We start from the raw sequence: 20,267 nt of genomic DNA on the forward strand, positions 1-20,267 counted from the left end.
GAATCACCAGGAAGCTTTGTGAACCCTCACTGCTCAGGCCTCATCCCAAACCAATGAAATTAGAGTGTGGGGTGGTCTAGGATTAGGGTACTGGCATTTTTTTTTTAAGCTTTTCAGGTGATTTTAATGTGCAAACAGGTGGGATCTAGTTAGAACCAGAGAGATCTAGTTCCAAATTTCAATTCCATGACTTCCTACTTACCCAACTTTTGACACACTACTTAACCTCCCTGACCTTTAGTTTCCTTACTTATTAAGTGGGGTAGTTATCCAGTCTTCAGATTGTTGTGAGGATAAAAGGAAATAAAACACCCAGGATAGTGCCTCACATTGAAGGCAGTCAATATATGTTAACTTCTATCTATACTAATAACAAATGTGTGCACTGCCTGTTGCTGGGCACCATACCTGTGCAAACTCCCCTCCCCTCCCGTGACCAATCCAGAGCCTTGCAGAGGAGTCATAAATATACTCATGAATTAGCAACATAATCCCATTGTAAACATCTCAAATAAAAGCCACATTTAAATCATTATCCCCTCTTGAACTGTGTCCCACACCACCACATCAGGGCAAATAACCTATAGCTGAATGTGAGCCACAAAACAAAGCAGAAGCATTGCTTTCGTGTAACTTTGCTCCATAAGTGCTCACACACCAATGAGTTAGCAATATAACTTTAGATCTAATTTCCATTAAGTTTCACTATAGCCTCTATACCTTGTTAATCACAAGATAAAATGCTAATATTTAGCTTCCTAAATGCAAGTGGCTACAGGTGTGGTATGATTAAAGCTGGAACAATCCAGCAGAGAGCACAGCCTGAAATAAACAGAAGATGCTCAATAAATGTTTTCTGAGTCGTGTAATTTTGAAAGAGAAGAGAGGGGCTGCTTACTTTTCTTACCATGATACTCTCCTTATCCCAAGCATGCCCAGATTACTCTTCTCCAGCTTGCCTGGACTTCCTGCCCAAAGTTAGTTTCTTGCTCCTACCCTCATCTCTGGGCTCTCCCATACCTTTCAGCCTGTCAGACCCTTGTGGGGATTCTCACTCTCTGATTTCCAGGAAGAAAAATGCTCCTTCGTCACTTCCTAATCATTCTCCTCCCCTCTTCCATAACCTCACATCAAGGGCTCTTTGAAGGCCAGCCAGCATAGAGGAGCTGTGTCCCCTGTACATCCTCACCATTAAGGCCCAACTGCCTGCAAAAGGTCACTCCACCTTGTCCACAGCCCTACCAGGGTCCCATCAATGCCTGATTGGCACCTTTCTTTCTCCCCTTCTACTCCTGAGATGCTTTCAACCATCAAAAATGAATACCTCGCCGAGACCGGTTTGGCTCAATGGATAGAGCATCGGCTTGGGGACTGAAAGGTCCCGGGTTCGATTCCGGTCAAGGGCATGTACCTTGGTTGCGGGCATATCCCCAGTAGGGGGTGTGCAAGAGGCAGCTGATCGATGACTCTCTCTCATCGATGTTTCTAACTCTCTATCTCTCTCCCTTCCTCTCTGTACAAAATCAATAAAATATATTTTTAAAAAAATGAATACCTTAATGGCTTTTTGACCCATTTTAAAACATGTTCCTCTTCATCTAAAAGAAAATCTAAAATGTACAATAAGCCGAAACCGGTTTGGCTCAGTGGTAGAGCGTCGGTCTGCGGACTGAAGGGTCCCGGGTTCGATTCCGGTCAGGGGCATGTACGTTGGTTGCGGGCACATCCCCGGTAGAGGGTGTGCAGGAGGCAGCTGGTCGATGTTTCTCTCTCATCGACGTTTCTATCTCTCTATCTCTTTCCCTTCCTCTCTGTAAAAAATCAATAAAATATATTAAAATGTACAATAAAATGTAAAGAAGTAGAAAAGAGCATCACTCTGCTACTCCAATACCACCACAAAGATATAATCTTTATTAACAGTTTGGCTTATTTCCCTCAGGCCTTCCCATTACACTTGTATTTTGCTTAACATGATACCACTAGTGTTTCTCATGTCATTCAAACTCTTAAATTTCATTTAATGGCTATATAACAGTCCATTGTAAGAATATTCCAATATTCACTTAACTGTTTTCCTTAGACATTTAGGATGTTCCTGAGAAGTTTTTCGAAGCAGCAAAATACAGGCTTCTGTTACTGGGGTGGGGTGGAGTGGGGTGTGGCAGACGAATTTCAGCCAATAACGATTTTCCTTCCCCCAGCTGCATGCTTGTATAGGTAGGAGGCACCTTGCTGATGTTTCTAGTGATGCGTGAGATTGTTTTGTTTTCTCCTTTATATGTGCTTTTATTTTTTTTTTAAGTTCATATGACCTTTCTTGTAATTACTATAGTATTGGGTATCACAATATTACTACACAGAAGAGATAAAAAGTAATGGGTGGAACGCATTAATATTAAGATGAGATCAGAAATGATCAGAGAAGGGTTGAGTCTGGTGTCCTCATCAGGATGCAGCAGATATCGGGGGTAACGTACCTGGCTTTGTCATGGACACTTGGAGTCGCTTCCCACTCTCTGTGTTCTCCACACCGTGGGCTGAGATGGAGTAGGGTCGATCGGCTTTGTTCTTAAATATGATCAGGATAGAGTCACCCACCTCAGCATGTATCATTGGGCCTAAAGGCAAAACACAGGTATGTGTGCATTATTGCTGCTCTTTTCAACACTAAGTATTTTAGATGTAGGTAGTATTTGGCAAAATAAAATAAATATTAGCTTCTTCATTAGTGTATTTCCTTTAGAGGGCCATATATGTAGTATGAAAGAGCATGTAGTTTTGGCAATTGGACCAATTTGGGCCCAAGTCCTGCCTCCTTCACTTATTAGAGAGGCCTTATAGTCAAGGCCTGCCTGAATCTCAACTTCTTCTATAAGATGGGTTTAATGATGCTTTTATCGTAGGATTTAATAAAATAACGTATGTAAAGTGCTTATTTCAGTGCACTGAAACACAATAATAAGTGCTTAAATTTCTACTACTGCTTAGACATAATCTCCAGGAAAAGCCATATTCACAATATGAAGACGTTCAGATATAATCTCTTTGTCTGTAACTTTTGTTAAGTCTGAAATTGCTCACTATCTGGTAAATGGATATAATAATAATAATAATTAATAATACAATGAAGTAATGTGTATAAAAGGAATCTGAAAGATAAGAACAAAATGTAAATATTTATATGTTGATTTATGATCAATACAGTGATTTCACTAAGGCATGCCCAACACTGTTTCTCAATATTTGGATAGCTGAGATGCGCTCCCTTCAGTCCTCATTTATGCACATTTCTGTTAGAAGCAACCAGCCTGTGTGCCAATGGAAAAAAAAGGGAAGCCTGTGCCAGCATGACGATGGGATGCCATTGCCCATGCCTAGTGCCTTTTACCTCCTAGTGGCCCAGGCAGTGGGATGGAACCAGACTCCTATTTTGGAAGCACCTGAGACCAGTTCCCTATTTATTCACATTCTTGGGCATTTATTGAATTCTACATTCAGGGGGAGATATACTCATGAAAGGGAGGTCAGATCACACCTATCCATTCATTACTGATTCAGACCATGATTTAAACTGATTTTTCTGAGAAAGACCTAAAATAAAAAATCTATTATTTGTTGGACTATTATTATCTTTGGAAGGAAATAGTGCAAATTAGGAAGTGTCTGGAAAAAAATGATAAAGCTAGCAAAGAAATTTCTAGGCATATTTTTAAACAGTAAGTTCGGTATAATTACAAGTAGGGCATGTGTAGGCTAAATTAAAATCACTATTTGTCGGTTCATTACCACTCAAATCGCACAGGCTTGCTGCAGTGGTAACAGTGAATGCTTTTGGATTTGTGGCCTGGTGGGTCACAGGGAGCAGTAGTGAGCAGTACTGTGCCTGCCTTGTGCCTTTTGTAACTTCAAGATGCACTCCTGTCCCTGAGCTGCAGAAAAGGAGTAGGTGGGCCTCCTGTTTCTCTGGCTGAAGTGCTGCAGGACTTGCCTCTGATGGAGTCATCGTTTGTGTCATTTTACTGAGCAGAGCCAAATTGGGGCTCTCTGAGGGGCAACCTGGCCCCCTTGGCAGGACCAGCACGCTGTCTCTAGAGCTCAGTTGTCACACACAAGTTTCAAAAGAAGAAACGCTCCCACCGGGGCTGACTTCACTTAGTGTGACAAGCAAGCCTGTGCGCCAGTATTAATAGGTGGTGAAGGTGTGGTGTGGCTGGGTAGGGCATTTGGTCATTTATCGAGCTAGCAGCTGTGGGCCCTTATCTTAATATTAAAAAGTACTCCGTAAGTCATGTTAGGCACATAAGTTACCATGTGCCTAAATGGGAATGGATTTCAGAAAGTCATCCAGATTAGTCCTCTGCCTTGAGATCACATCTTCACGATGGGATCAGGTTTTGGGGTTCTCAGGTGGAGAAAGGAAGGAAGGGAAGGAGGGAGGAAGGGAGGGAGGGTTAACTTGATGGCAGGGTCAGGCAGGCTCAGGCGTCAGACAGGCAGAGTGGGTCTAAGGCCATGACCCAAATGGAAATCAGGCCCTTCACCCTGAGCACCCCTCCCACATAAGGGCTTCCTCTTTCGTCAGAATTGTTTTTATGTGTGTTGTTATGGTCCTGTGCACGGGTAATCGAGGACTTGGGAGAAGCTATGCAAGTGCTCTGTCCATTTGACTATGCGCTGAATGGGCTGCGTGCACAGCCTGCTCCCTGAAAGTGGGAGGGCAGGAAGATTTTGCACTCGGCTGAATGCAGGCAGGCTACTCTGTTCCTTTCCTCCATTCTCAGGTGTGAATCTAACGGACCTATGTGAGTGTGTGTGTGTGTGTGTGTGTGTGTGTGTGTGTACGCACGCGTGTGCCATACCCAGCAGTTCTAAGTGCTCCTCTCTTGGTGGCCGGGCTTTGATCTCCACAAATTCTCCATCGGTGTATTCCCTGTAAACCACCTTCTTGTACTGAGAGCCAATCCAGTTTTCAGTGTGGTTCATAAATATATCTCCGTGTCTGCAAGTCAGAAGCAGCAGGAATTAAGGTTGTTAGACGGTAGAAAAACCTTGAGTGCTTCTGAGTGATGCGGGGTGCTCTGGGGCAGTGCTTCCCAAACCTCACTGCAGTTAGGATCTCCCTGGGGAGCTGGCCTTTTGGGCCAAGCTGTTGGGGAGTGGGGCAAGGAATCCGAGTTTAAAGCACTCAGCGGGTACTGCTGCAAGCAGCCCAGCGCTGGCCCGTGGCTCACTCTTGGGAACCATTGCTCTACAGCCCTGCTGGGTGCTGAGTAATGAGTAAGGGCCAGGCTCAGTGGGAGACTCCTAAGGGCCCCTTGCGGTCGTAACTTCCTTCTGGGTAGTAACTACCCCACACACATGCTCGTGCGTGCAAACACCCACGCACCCAGATTCCTCCAGATTTCATATGTTATCATTCTGTTCCTTGGTATGCTTTTCCACTTTGAAAGGTCTTAAGAAAGCCTGTGGTTTGTGCATTATGCCAAATATAGATACAGTTTATTCTCATTAATCACAGTAGTTTTGTCTTAGAAAGTCACTGCAAACACCGGATTAACAAATACTGAACCCAGCCTTGTATTTCCTTGGGGAAATACAGGGCTGGGTTCCACCTCACCTTTGGCCACAATATTTCCACCAACAGATCAATATACAATAGAACCTTTGTTCTGTTTAAACACATCTTATTTACTATATACTTCTGATTCATTAACATTGAATTCACAGCTAACAGCCCTGTCACTCAGGTCTGAATGAAGCTTGTCTAACACAAATATTTCCTCTGTAAGGCCTCTTGGGCATTCAGATACTGTTGGGGGAAGTTTTAAACAGAGAAATGGCCAATAAAAAGCATTAAAATGGGGGTGGGGGGAAGTGTTGCTAAATAAACGACAAATAGAACATTTGTTTACAGCATAAGATTGGAGACAAGAAGGCAAAGCAAGGTCTTGCTTGACATGAATATCAGGTGACACAAAATTGTTGCCTCCTTATGCATATCTGCAAATGTTCACAAAGGCACCCCAGAATTTGTTTGGGGGTCACAAATTCATTTTAGTGAACAGGCAAATTCACAAATGTGGAACCCACCAATAATGAAAACTGACTGTATACTTAATCTATCACCAAGATAGACCATCACAAAAGATTTTTTAAAATCTACCAATTTTACTTCTAAACTATAGAGATACGTGAAGCTGCCCACACTCCAATCTAAGCCACCTGCATTAACTGGAATTTTTCCTAATCATCCTCCTGCCAACTACACTCCTCCCATTTCTCTATGCCAGTGGTCAGCAAACTGCTGCTCCCGAGCCACATGCGGCTCGTGAGCCTCAGTTTGCTGCTCTGTTGACTAGTGAGTTTGCCAACCACTTAATCACAAGGAACAACAACAGCCTGTAATTATTGGAATCGAGATTCTAGGTCAGTGTTTGGCAAACTCATTAGTCAACAGAGCTGCAGTTTGCCGACCATTGCTTTATTCTCTACACTGCAGACAGTGATCCTAAACAATACATTCAACCAAGCCAGTCCTTGTGGAAAGCCTTTTTATGGCTTCCCACTGCCAAACTCTTTAAATTGGCTCGCATGCCACCACTTCACTCTCTGCCTCTGCCAGCTTCCCAAACCTTGTTTCCCATCACTGGCCCTCACATACTTTATGCTCAGGTCATTCTAAACACTCACTCTTAAAAAAGAAAAGGTTTTATTGAGAGAAAGGAAGGGAAAGGGAGAGGGAGAGAAACACTGATGTGAGAAATATTGATTGGCTGTTTCGTGCATGCCCTCTATGGGGATCAAGCTCAAAACCTGGGCATGTGACCCAACCAGGAATGAACTGGCTACCTCGTGGTGCATGGGACCATGCTCAACCAACTTAGCCACCCCTGCCAAGGCTAAACTTTTACTCTCTTGAACACCACATGCCCTCTCCACCTCCAGGCCTCCCATGTGCTGTTCCCTGTGCCAAGAGTGCAGTTCCTGCCACTTCAATTTCTTAATTCCTCATGTTCCTGGTCAAAGATTTCTTCCTCCCAGAAGCTTTCCTTAACCACTTACCCTATCCCTGTCTCTCCCCCAGAGGGGGCTGTGTGCTCCTGTTGTGAGTTCTGGCTGCACTTTGCACTTCCCTCTCATAGTGATTGCCTCACTCAATGTGCTTGTCCTAATGTCTTCCCCATGGACCATCAAGTCTGTGTGAGAAGGACCTTGTCTGCCCTTCTCAGCACGGTTTCACCAGCACTTTGCACAATGCCTAGCACACAGTAGGCATTTAACAAATGCACATATACCTTCTACCCTACACTGTATGCTTTCTAAAAAAGGAACGTTTCTTCTGCTTTTATTTTCCAGGTGTACCGTAAAGCTTGTGGTAGTGCCAAGCACAGACTCTGGAGCCATGCTGTGCTGTTTTCAGCTTTCCTTCCCTGCAAATGGCGTGACAATAATGTGTCTAGCTCCCAGGATTGGAGTGAGGATAATATGAGATAAGATTTGTAATGCACTGAGTCTGACACTTATTAAGCACCATGTAAGCACTTGCTCTATCATTATCTCTTTAGGGTGTCCTGTGTGACGCTGAGTCAAAGCTGATCAAGTGTGTTGTGAGGGTCATACCAGGTAGTTTGTAAAAGCCCTAGCCAAATGCCCGGATCACAGTGGGTGCTTAATAGATGGTGGTTATTATCTTGAATCCCAGGTTAGTTACATTATCTGCATGTCAATCAGGAATGCTAGGAATTCAACTTTATTGCTCTATTGCAACTGAACTTCTGTTTTCAAATTCCCTCCCACTGCACAAACCCTGCCATTTTTGCCTTTTGAGACCCCGGTGTGTTCTTAGGAAGCCCCAGGGAAAGACTTCCTGTACCCAGTGGTGGTTTGGAAAAAAACAGATGTGTTGCCATGCGATGGTCTTGGGTCAAAGGGCAGAGAAATAGCAACTGGGGTATAGAAGGGACCTTTGTTCCAGGTTCATATTGACAAGGGTACCACAGAGGTGCCAGTAGGGGAATTTGTTTCATTTCTGTTCTGTTATTTTATCTATGAATTGTTTGTACTTTGAACATGTGAACATACTCTCATTTTATTTTGCTTTTATCTATTTATTTGTTCATGGACAATATCCAGAGTGGCAAAGGCAGAGTGCAAGTACACTCAGCACCTGCTCTCCTTCTGTATATCTTGGGAGACAATCCCAGAGGAATGAAGCTAGAACTTCCTGCCAGCCCAGAGGGATGGGGGGTGGAGGTCCGGGTCTTAATACTGAAATTACACTGAGTTTCAAGAAAATAAGGAAGGTTATGTATCTTACATGCTCATGAGCTAAACTTGTACATGCAACACAATTAATTCTTTAGTTATGGCAGCCATGTAAAGGAATAATTGTTTTTTATAAAAGGCCAAATTAGCATTCATTCCTATTCCAATGCATCGACATCAGTTCTTAGCTTGCATTGGCAGCACGGGTATTGCAGGAGAGGGGTGTCTGGTTTAACAAATGGGTTATGGAATAACTGAATTAATTTTAAGTCATCTTGTCCCTGAGGCAAATCTTTTTTAAATGTAGATTCATTTTGTTTCTTCAGTTATCCATAAGGTGGCACTGTTATACTCTCTTTTCCTGGAGTCTGAACCCTCAAAACAGGTCAACCAGGTAGAAGAGAAACAACATACTGGGTCAGGAACAGCTGTGCTTAGAGGAGTTTGAGTGCGGCATAGCCATAGGATGAGTAAGAGGAGTGTGGAGGGGAGGGGAGAAGGAAGGATGATAATAAAAAAAAAAAAAAGAGAACAGGCACCCAAGTCAACATGTCCTGGTATTTGTCCTTCAAAAGGTCTGTGTTCAATTCCAGCCCTCCCAGCGACCAGTTGGGCGATTTTAACTCTCTGCATGGAAGTGTCCAAGTCTGTAGCTGGGGGGTGGAGGGGGTGGGGGGTGGGGGGAGGCAGTGATAGCCCAACAGAGGGAAGCTGAGAAGTGGGGGGAGATGAACTTTGAACTTTGGGGGAGAAAGCCTGCAGGTCTGAGCCTGACACATGCCTCTCTACGTTGTCTGACTCTACCGCAGTGCATCCTGGGGGCTTAGGAGGACCAGGGCTCACCAGCCTTCAGGAGCTCGAGCCTCGCTGATGCTTTGCTGCTTAGCATGACTGACCGCGCTTTCATGCGAAAATCAGTCTTGCAGACTTCTGGGTATAGGGCCCCGTAGAGAAGACCTGCTCCTCCATCCTCCACTGGCATTTCTGCCTGCTGCTGGGTTGTCTCCCGCCCGGGTCAGCTCTTGCTCGGTGGCCCCCGCTCCGGCCCCCTTTCTCTCGGTCCTCAATCTACACCCTCTCTGCACCTTTTGTCTTCTCAGTCCCACGATCCCTGGGATCTGCCCAATTCCCCTACAACCTTTCGCTCTACACGCTCACTCAAAGTCACTGTCATTGTCACAGCCACACGTGGACCAGCCCCGCTGGCGGAGGTGTGCTGAGCCCGCCCGCGGAGTGCCCTCCAAATGACCTCAGGTGCCCTTCCCGGGATGGAGACCGCAGCTTCCTTCATCTTTTGTGCTCACAGTCAAAGTCTCTGCGCGGGCAAACACCAGGGCGTTCTGAGGTTTCCACATTTGAAAAAACGTCTACAAGCGCGTGTGCAATCCCACCCAAGAGACTTGGCGGCTTCGCCCGTGGTACCTTTCCCCTCCTGCGTCCAAGTGCTGCTTTTCGAACTCCCAGTTTTTGTTAGGGGCATAATCCCATTCTACCTCTTCAGCGGCGATGTAAAAGGTTCTTATCATCCCGTACGGCTGCTCGGAGGGGTCCTTGTTGCCGCAGCTGCTGACCTCGTATATCTGATTCATGCCTCTGGTGAAGTGGTGCATGGTGGAACAAAACACCCTGAAAATGCCTGGAAGAGAAACAGGCTTGGCATTGGGTGTGGTGGTCGATTGTGGTTTTTGTTGTTGTTCTTGGTTTAGGTTTGCTAGCAAACTTACATGTGTTATCCTAAAATCAATAACCGGGAAGGTATTATAGATTTTTTTTTTTTAATGTCAACTGTATGTAGTATTTCAAAATCAGTGCCCCAGGGAGAAAAATTCACTTGGAATATATTTACTTATGGGGGGTAAAGGGGAATACCATCTAAAATAATTCATTTGCAACAAAAAAATAAAACTTGTGAAGTTGCTGCCGAGAAGTGATTTACCTGGGTCTTCCCTGTTGAGCACACCTGTTAGAAGATAGTACTTCTGGGAAATCACAGCTGGGGATGATTATCTTAGCCCAGCCCAGATGAAACAGAACTAATTACCTGTAAGATTAATATCCTAGACAAAGTTCAAATGAGGACACATTTCCGAAGCCACCTATTTGCCCTAAAGGATTTCATAAACTATAAAGCACAATACACATATAAGGTATTATTAAAACCAAACATATATTTCATCAAGCCTTTGAGCCAACGAGATTCTCATTACCAATGATAGGTCTACCTTATGCCAGATGAAAAGCAAAAAAATAAAAAGTCAACTAGATCTCCCCACATAGGGCCAAAATTAATATATGATTGAGATTATGTAATTTTTAAAATGGATTCTCTAGATGCATTAGCATCAGGTAGATATATGTTAATTGAACTCAACATAAAATCATATAAAACAAAATTGTTGGGAGATATTTACTGTTAGATCAATAAATCTTCTCTTCCTCTAGTAGAGTCTGTTCTTAGGGGTGAGTAATTACTGTAGCTTTCATTATCTATGATGCATAGAGAGAATTTTTGTCATGCTACGTATGTCTAAATACTAAGTTATCCCTTCGGGATGAGCAAAAATTGTTGGTTCAGTGGCTACCTTAGAACCCTCAAGCCTCTGGTGAGTACCTTCATGAGGAAGACACCACAAGGGAAAGCACCTGTGAGGACAAACTTGGAAAGAGCTTCTTCTGCATATGTTGTGTTCTTTGTGTTCTTCAGTAGTCAAGGAATTATCTTCTCTCAGAACAAAGAGGAGTTTACGGCCTTTTTTTGTGGTGATGGTTTCAGAGATGTGTACGTATCTCCAAACTAGTTCATTTGTAGATATTAAATGTGTACAGCTTTTTGCATATCAATCAAACATCAATAGAGTGATTTTAAAGAAAATAAAATGTTTGAGTTGCAGACTATAGTCTACTCTGCCCATGTTTGGGGTATTCTTTTGGCTGATAGACGAGGGACAGGAATTGGGGACATGACCAAGCTTTTAAGCAGCCACAGATTTATACTTACCACCAAACATAAACCGGAAACCATTATCATAAAGCTCTTTAGAAGCCTGTAGAGCACATGAGTAATGGCATGTAATAAGTAGCCATGTCTCTAAAATTATCCCAACCAGCTCTAGCTTTGAATGTCTGTTTTAATGGATTAAAACTATTTGGCGATTCTCTCCCCTCCTCTTTTGGTTTTAGAGTATGTTAAAAACAAAATTCATTGTGCCCAAGGCATCCTTTGGTTTGGGTGATTCATAATTGAACAATTACATTAAAAGAGAAAGGTTGAATACTAGATGTTTACAAGACACAGATTATGGAGTTCCTACTCTCAGGCAATTATTGGGCAAAAGTTGTGAAACCCAAACCTCAAGTTCTTAACCAATGGCACCAGGAGGCACCTACACTGCAATTTCAGTGTTAATTATAGAAGTAAACATCCATTCATGAAGGAGGTAGAGTTGCCAAGAACTCATCTTGAGTAGCATATTGGTTTCTTTTCAAAGCTAATGAAAATGTTGGGTGCAGAAACATGTTGAAAGCCCATAGCACTTGCTATCCTTACTTTTCATGCAACAGCAAGCATATGCTGCCATGTATTGCTCTGTATCTCTTATAAAAGTGCCTTGAGTACTTAATTGGCTTAGGAGTCTCTAAAAGAAAAGATGAGGAGTGCAGGCACTTCAATGGGCCTTCCATGGACTTCAGGCCCAGTGCAGCATATCCTCTGGGGAAACCAAAGGTGCCCAACAGAATGAAAATAGAGAAGCCCCCAAATAAGTCATCAAATGGGAAAGTGTCAATCTCTAGAGAAGGCAGACCAGGCCATGTCCATAACCTAGAAGCACCCACTGGGCTGTCCATACCTGGTAAGATGCTTCAGAGTAGCAACTAAAATGATGTTTGTGGTTAAAGAGAAACTATTAAAAAAAAACCAAAAACCTGTATTCTTTTTTGGGGCTAAATTATTCATGGATATGAATCAAAAGCATCCTTCTAGGATTTGTGCAGCAAGGTCATTTAGAGCAGTGTTTCCCAACCTTCTCTCACGATGAGAATCACCTGGTGGAGTTGTTAAAACACAGATTCCTGAATCCCAACTAAGAAGTGCTAAACTAGAATTTTTGAGAACATATAGGTAAAAAACCTAACTTAGTGCTCTGTATATAACATCTGTGTTAGAGCACTAGTTAAGTATACAATTTTACCTATATGTTCTCAAAAATTCTAGTTTAGCACTTCTTAGTTGGGATTCAGGAATCTGTGTTTTAACAACTCCACCAGGTGATTCTCATCATGAGAGAAGGTTGGGAAACACTGATTTAGAGGACTCGCACTTCTGCTTTATGGATGTTATTTTAGATGCTTCTCCTTTTCCTTTACGCTATATGTTTGGAATAAAACAGGATTCTCTGATTCTAATCAAGACACACCCCGAAGTGCCCAAATTTGACGAATGTTTTCTAAGAAAGTACCCTAAGAGTATATACCTGAAGATAGAAACTTGGTCACCTGGGATGGCTCTGCCAAGTTTTACCTGCGTGGTCTGGCTGCATGAATGCCGTTGTAGCCATGTGAGGAAACAGGGCCAGGGTGTCACGGTGAGTGCCTCGTAGGTGGATGGTGTTGCCTTGAAAATAAACTCCGTGCATGTCAGTGTCAGTGCCCATTCCAATCATATGCCAGGAAACTCTATCCTTTTTGCACATGGTAAGGCCTGGCTGGTTGCCATACATATATCCATTAATAGCTAAATGGAAGGAAAGACATAGTCAGAGCCCACTATAATTTGGTAGAAATACTGAGAACACATAATCCTAAATGAAAGCTTATCAGTTATGCATGGGGTGGGGTGTTTAAGTGTTCAAACTCTCTACAGAAGATCCTTATTATCAGAGAATAATAGTACTGGGGAAAAGTCATGGTGAATCAATTTCAAATGGAAACTGAAATGAACAATGAATAATAAAATATATGAAAACTGTGAAAATGTTATATGTAATAACATATACACAAGGGCATGCGTGAATTATAAGAATTAATAAGGAATAAATCAGGTTGTGTTCTGGCATCCTTTTTTTTCTGATAAGATTGTTTGATGGTTAACATGATATCTTTCATTTTCAATTTTAATTTTGCAGATTATAAAGAGGATCATCCTTGTAAAAAATATTTATGGACTTTATCAATTTCCCCAAAGTCTTCCCTAAAACTTTTAAATATATATATATTATTGATTTTTACAGAGAGGAAGAGAGAAGGATAGAAAATTAGAAACAATGATGAGAGAGAAACATTGATCAGCTGCCTTCTGCACAACCCCACTGGGGATCGATCCCACAACCTCAGTACATGCCCTTGACTGAAATAAAACCCAGGACCCTTCAGTCCACAGGCTGATGCTCTATTCACTGAGACAAACCAGTTAGGGCTTCTCTAAAACTCTTGATATGAAAATCATTTTCTTTTGAGATTCTTATCTTGTCATCTCCCTTGTAAAATGTCTCTTTCTCAGTTATTAATTCATATAATTTTGTCAGATCCTTATTTGTCAATGCTTGGCATTTGATTCTAGAAGATATCAGACATTTCTTTACTGACTCCATGGATCCTACATCATTTGAAAGATTTGCAGTTAATTGACATTATATTGGCTATTGTGTCAGTGGAGATGAATTTTTGGGGGGACTGGGGAGGGTGTTGAAGAGGAACACTAAGTTTATAAGAAGGTAGTCTTTGGGTAAATAAGTCTGCCCTATGGTAACTTTTTGTATCTCAGTAAAATAATTTAAAGAACTTAGAGTACTTCTTACTTAGATATGAATACCATCTGTATCTTCAGAAATGCAAACTGTTTTTATCTTTTACATCAACCCCAAGGTATTGATATTGGCTATCTGGAGCAGTGCATAGAGAATTTACAAAGTACATTCTCACTCTGGGGTAGAGGAAGGGGGAGAGGCTGGGCTGGGGGCTGGGGGAGGATGAATGCCATGACTGAACAGCACTGTCTGAGGACAACTGCACATAATTATGTCTCATACTTGATGTCCATTAGAGATATCAAGATTCCATCCTTGCTCCCACTCCTTACTAATGCCCATCGTAGGAAAAAAGAAAGAAAAACAAGTGCTATACCCTGCATGATCTTCTGTTATAATCCCATTCTCAAACAAAATTACTTCTTATTCTGTGTCTGCAGAACCAGTGGCGTTTGGAAATTTCCCCAGATATCTAAGATTATTGGTAGAAATTCCAAGAAGCCCTGGGACTTCTGAGAGGGAACATATCATTTTCTAAAAAAAGAATCTTTGATCATGCTTTGCAAATAAATGATCTAAATCTTGTCCACTGGATATCAAGGAGATATTGTAATAACTTGGTCCTTGGCTGGCTGGTGAAGAGTCTTCTCTTACTCAGGAACTCTACTTTAATGGCTCTCTTTCTGGAACATTCATTCATTCATTTGTTCATTCATTGAGCAAACGTCTTTCAATATAGACTATAGAATAGGTGCAATGCAAAGCATTGTATACTGTGTGAGGTACTTTCTCTTTGGTATTGTTGCCACCTTTTTTCCTCCCACTCCATGCAAGCAAGACTGGAGAGAGAATTAAATTCATCATTAATGTAAAATTTAAATCAAAATACATGATTTTCCTTGAACTTTGCTTTTAAAATAACACAGTCTGCATGTCCAAAATAGGAAAACATATTCACACAGCCAAACCAGATGGGGTTGGATTTGACATGGCCCATGAGGTTGTTGAATGTTTTCTATAGACAGGCCTCTCATGATAAATTTCATTTGCCTCTTACCCTCTCCATAAGGAATTGCTATGTTTCCTCATTTCTAGTTTTAGTCCCTCCCCCTTTTTTTATTGGCTGCTAGGCAGATTGAAAACAAAGTTTGTATTGAGTTATAACAAAGCTTTTTGCAGAAGATGATAATGAAAACGCATTACTCCATGCTTTCTATTGGCCCAAGAGGAAACTGTTAGCATGGAGCATCCAGGACCTTAGGAATCTGTGAGCTAGGTGCTGTGAGTCACTTGGAACCTTGGACTTCCTTGTGGGGGAGGGAGATTAAGGGCTGCTTTGTTATTTTCTCATAATGCCTTACAGGCAATAAATAGATGTTTATTTATAGACAAGCAGGTTAGCACCTTTATCTATGTCACAGTGTTTGTTTTAGGTATTTATTTATTTATTTATTTATTTATTTATTTATTTATTATTTTTGGCTGCACACTCTTGCAGCCATTTGAGTTTGGACTTTTGCAGGGAAGGTGAATTAAGTAATTCCTCCTAAATGAACATCTGGAATAGGAATGGTTAGAATTTTTCAAATTAACCCTTTAGACACCCATACAACTTGATAAGAGCTCCTTTGCTCTATAGTGATTACATCAGTTATCACTGGGGTTATCAGACTTAACACTGTCATCACGAAATCAAGGGAGGCATTTGTCAGTGATTTGATACAATTAAGATGCACTGTGACCTTTGCAAGTTCTAATTCTGTGTTGCTTCATCTAAGGCTGACAAAGTGTTTTAGACTTAAGATCACAACCTCTCCGGGAGATACTGAGGGTTCCCCATACTTTGTGAGGCTGAAGCCATGAACTAATTTACTCATCCAAGAACAACACCCAAAACACCAAAAACTGAGACTGTTAAAAGCATGCCAAACGTTTTCACATCAAACGCAATGGCCCTGTTCTTTCCAGGGGAGAAGCCATTGTTCATACCATGCATCCGATTAGACTTCACAAACTCCTTGTCCTCTTTGTCAACACTGAAGGGACGCAGGGTAAACTTCTGAATGTTTTCATCCAGGTACCTGCTCAGATTCTCATCAAAGACTGTGAATAGTAGGTAAAACTCCTTGTCTATTCCTTTCTACAGAGAAGAAAGAAATGAATATATGAAAAATACAACTTGGAGAAATTCTTAGCTCGGTTTCACTTTCAAAGTTAACACGAAGTAAACAAGAATCAGCCATAGATGTATGGGGTAATATAGTAAATCAGCATTCTGAGGATGATTCTGATAAATTTATTACACTCCCCCCCAAAATTCGTCGTTCTCATTAATTCCTTCTCCTCCTCCAGGTGGGAAATAAGACCCTGCTCAGGAAACTTTCTACCTGTGGTACTGCTATGGTCAGCGGGTCCTCACTGTCTTACTCTCCTGACCATGGCTTCAGTCTCTCTCTCTTCCTGGTTTCAGGCCCTCATACTCGCCCCCCTGCTTACTGCAACCAGGCTCACACCAACCTCGCTCATTCCCCCCTCAGGGCGTTTTCAAGTGCTGTTCTCACTGCCTAGAAGGTTCTCCCAGGTTTTGCTTGGGTCACTCCTAACTGCATCCAGTTCTCTGCACAAATGTCACCTCCTCAGGTGCCTTTCCCTGATACCCTGTTTAAAACAGTCACTCACCTTCCACCCTGCCTTCAAACTCACTCATTTTACCTTATTTTGCTCTTCATAGCACATTTCTCTACCTTAAATTTTATTAAATATTAATAAATAATTTATTAAATATTAAATATATTTTATTTATAAACATATATTTTTTTATTGTTTTCTCACTGCAATGCAGGCCTTGTAGGAACATTCTAGGTTCCTCTCTGTATCCCCAGCTAAAAAACAAAAAACAAAACAAACAAACAAAAAAAAACAGTCTGGAAAAGCAGGCACCCAGAACATGTTTGTGAGTGAAATAATGAATTGACTTAATCCATGAGATTTTGCTATATTATGTTAACTTGAGTTGACCTTGAAGGGACTACAGATTATTTCCCATTGTGTATATTCCTAATCCTTCTATTTGAGCATATCTGACCACACAGCATCTCGAATTGATGGAATATGCTTTTCCTTAATGCTGAAACAGAGAGGAGACTGTATTTTCTGTCCCTCAATGTCTCCTTTCCTTAACAGGCTCCTATCTAATCCACCCTTCATCCTGCTGCCTGCTCCAGAGAGCTCCTCAGCAATGCCATCTGATCACATCTCTTTCCCTCCTGGACAATACAACCTAAACTCACAGTGACCTGGTCCCTGCCCGCCTGTGCTGCCTCAGCTCCTGGCATTTCCCTCCTGGCACTTTGACCAAAGAGAGGCCTAGCTTCTCGCACCAATCTGAGCGTGCTGTGTTCTGAAGGTCTCTGTCCTTCATGCATGTATCCTGTAACTTTGATGGTCTGCCACCCTAATGCAGCCTCAAGGGCCAGCTTAGCAGTCCCATCTCTGTGATGCTTTCCTAACACCTATGGAAGATGTGGATACTGCTTGCTTTACGCTTGTACTGCACCTGTACACTTAACTGCTTTAATCGCATGGTGCTTTAGCAGGCAGAAATTTAAGATAATGGGCTATAGAAAGAAACAATGTAGGCCTGAAATTTTTCAAAATAAAATATAAAAATTTGAGGGGAGCAAAGGGATCACAAGTATATTAAAGATTATGGGTTATGGAAGCAGGCAGGCCTAGATTCTAATGCCATTGTTTTTTTTTAATGATTTTATGGACTGACCACAAAAGGTATGTGGCTTAGGTAACAACTCCCAAAGAATAATTATAAGACACTTCTAGCAAACCTCAAAGTTACCATTGAATGGATGCAACAGGGACAAAATCAGAAGTACCTAACAAATTGTTTCTGGCACACTATGCTTTTGGTTCAGGTATTTAGCTAATAGAAAGCAGGGTAGTATATTGATAAAAGGCCAAAGTTGGATGCTCCAAGTTCCATATTCTGCTGACTATCACTGTTTACTAGGTGTGTTTTCTGGGATATCATTCAACGTCTCTGAGCCTCAGTTCCTTCAGTTTTAAAATAGGGATAGTCATTCTGCTTCACCTTATATGATTGTTGGGGTTCAGTATAAATATTCAGTCTTATTGCACAAGCATTATTGACGGTCATTCAGAGGGCCAGGGACACACTGAATCTCTGATACACATTCCCAGGATTGGTCCTTTGCACAGGGAAATGAGAATTCGAGGCAGACCAAGACACTTTATGTCCTGTACCTAGAAGTTCCTGTAAGCCCAGAAGTGGGTCCATACAATGCAAACATTATAAATATTCCATTCAAATAAATAGTCTTGCTATTTCTGATTGGTGAAATAATTTCAAATGGTTAAATGACTGGACTTTCCTCTTTTTTCAGCGCATTTAATAGCATGCAGACATGGGTTGGAATGCTATGTTTTGCCACACTAACCAGCGCAACCATTCAAGCCTCTAAGGTGGAACTTGCCAGAAGTTATGTATATGTTTCTTGTTCTTTCAGCCAGAGTGATTAACTTCCACTTTGTAGTGATGAGTTAACAGTGGTTCTCACTCGGCCCTGGCTGCTCATTGGAATCACCTGGAGATTCTGATGGATTGGTCTGGAACACATGAAAAAAAGATGTTTAAAAGATCTCAGGTGATTCCAATGGGTGGCCAGGCTTGAGTAACCTTGTCCAAGAAGAAAGGATCCCAATTTGCATTCCATGTAAATCTCAGAAGATTCTACAATCAAAGCAATGCACAGGAAGAGATCCACCAAACCCCAGCCAACAAGCAGAAATCCTGGGGTTCTGGGTGGACATCTGTAACTCAAGAAAGTCAGATGTAAATGTATTAAAAAAAAATAAAATAGAATTCCCATTGTGTAGAAGTCAATTTCAAGAGGAAGAAGGGGAAATTGCTTTTTGTAACCGACTCTTTATTATGATCTAATCTCTAACCATATTGCTGATTTTTCCTACATACAACCCTGAGAAGAATTTGGTAACATTTGTTGACTTACCTGTGTCCCATCGGCATTGAGAGCACCTTTTTTACAGACTAGCAAAGGCCCTACAAGGCCAGCGCTGGTGTCCTTGATTGGCTCAACTGCTGAGAAGTACAGGTAGATCAGACAGGGAGGGTCACCGGCTGTTGGGCTTACGCTTTCAGGCACTGTCCACCTGTACGTGAAGGTTTCACCTGGCTTAACATGTGCCCCTGGTTTCACAAATCCTGAGGAGATAAATGAAACAATTACTTGAAGCAACAACCAGGAACATTATTAAACTTGTCAGGTTGGGTCTTACAGCCCATGGTGTCTCTCTCTAATATGTTTTGCAGAACGACAGTTGATTTTGCTTATGTATCTATCAAGGGAAGCTACAAGCCACAGTGTTCTGTTTCATGAGGTAGAAGCTTCTATCAAAGGATTGCCTTCTTCATAGATCACATTTATTACTTTCATAGATGCTATTCTTACTCAAATATTTAAAAAGTAATAGTTGCCCGTTTAGCAATTAAATGTAGCCATAAAATGTAGCCATATTTTACATTTGGCCCAGCAAAGTATACCCCAAAAAGTTAATCAAAAGGCCTATCTTTGAAGAGTTTGAAATCTTGAAGGTTGAACTAGAAAATAATCCAAGTAACTACAAGAAAAGTTCAAGGCTGCAAGGCTGATCTGGAATGCAAACCCTGGGCCGTTCAATTCTAAAGACTGTGCACTTAATCCTCACATTACACAGCAATGAACACATTGAATCTCTCCTGCTAGACAGAGCCACTCTGCCTCTTGTTCAGGGCTTTGCAAAAAAGGTGCCCTAAAAGTTTACTGAGTTAAACAATAGAAAATATTGACATTTGGGTTGTCACTTTTTTTTTTTTCTGGATGCATACAAAAAGTCATTGTGAACATTTTAGCCAAGGAAGAGAGTGCAGGTACAGGAGATACTACAGCAGGGAGGGCTAGGATGGGCCTAAGGAGGAGGAAGACTCTCTCCATTCCTTCATCCTCTATCCTCTTCATCACCCCAAAGCCAGCTCTGGATAGGCCTGGCCTCACACTGGGACATGAGGAGGTAGCCTAGACAGCCATGAGAAGCTTTCGAGGAGACCCAGAGCTTCCCAGGAGCAGAGTCATGAAGGAAAGGACACTTCCTGCAGCCTCAGGGCAGAAGCTGCCTTCCTTACACACAGAGAGCCTGTGTCACCTACTCTGTGATGGGGAGAAG

General features: G+C 42.0%; 1 protein-coding gene across 1 annotated transcript in view; it reads right to left on the reverse strand.

Moving 5' to 3' along the window:
* Positions 1–20,267, reverse strand: part of HEPHL1 (hephaestin like 1) — a gene marked incomplete at its 5' end in the record, with an annotated part of 56,697 nt that overhangs the window by 5,804 nt on the left and 30,626 nt on the right. The window contains 6 exons of the mRNA XM_084895369.1: positions 2,481–2,621; positions 4,863–5,002; positions 9,691–9,904; positions 12,788–13,000; positions 16,002–16,152; positions 19,058–19,269. Of these exons, the coding sequence (XP_084751495.1) occupies positions 2,481–2,621; positions 4,863–5,002; positions 9,691–9,904; positions 12,788–13,000; positions 16,002–16,152; positions 19,058–19,269 (1,071 nt within the window). The remainder of the gene's footprint in view (positions 1–2,480; positions 2,622–4,862; positions 5,003–9,690; positions 9,905–12,787; positions 13,001–16,001; positions 16,153–19,057; positions 19,270–20,267) is intronic.

Source organism: Pipistrellus hanaki (assembly GCF_964339955.1).
Source record: "Pipistrellus hanaki genome assembly, chromosome: 9".
NCBI lineage: Eukaryota > Metazoa > Chordata > Mammalia > Chiroptera > Vespertilionidae > Pipistrellus > Pipistrellus hanaki.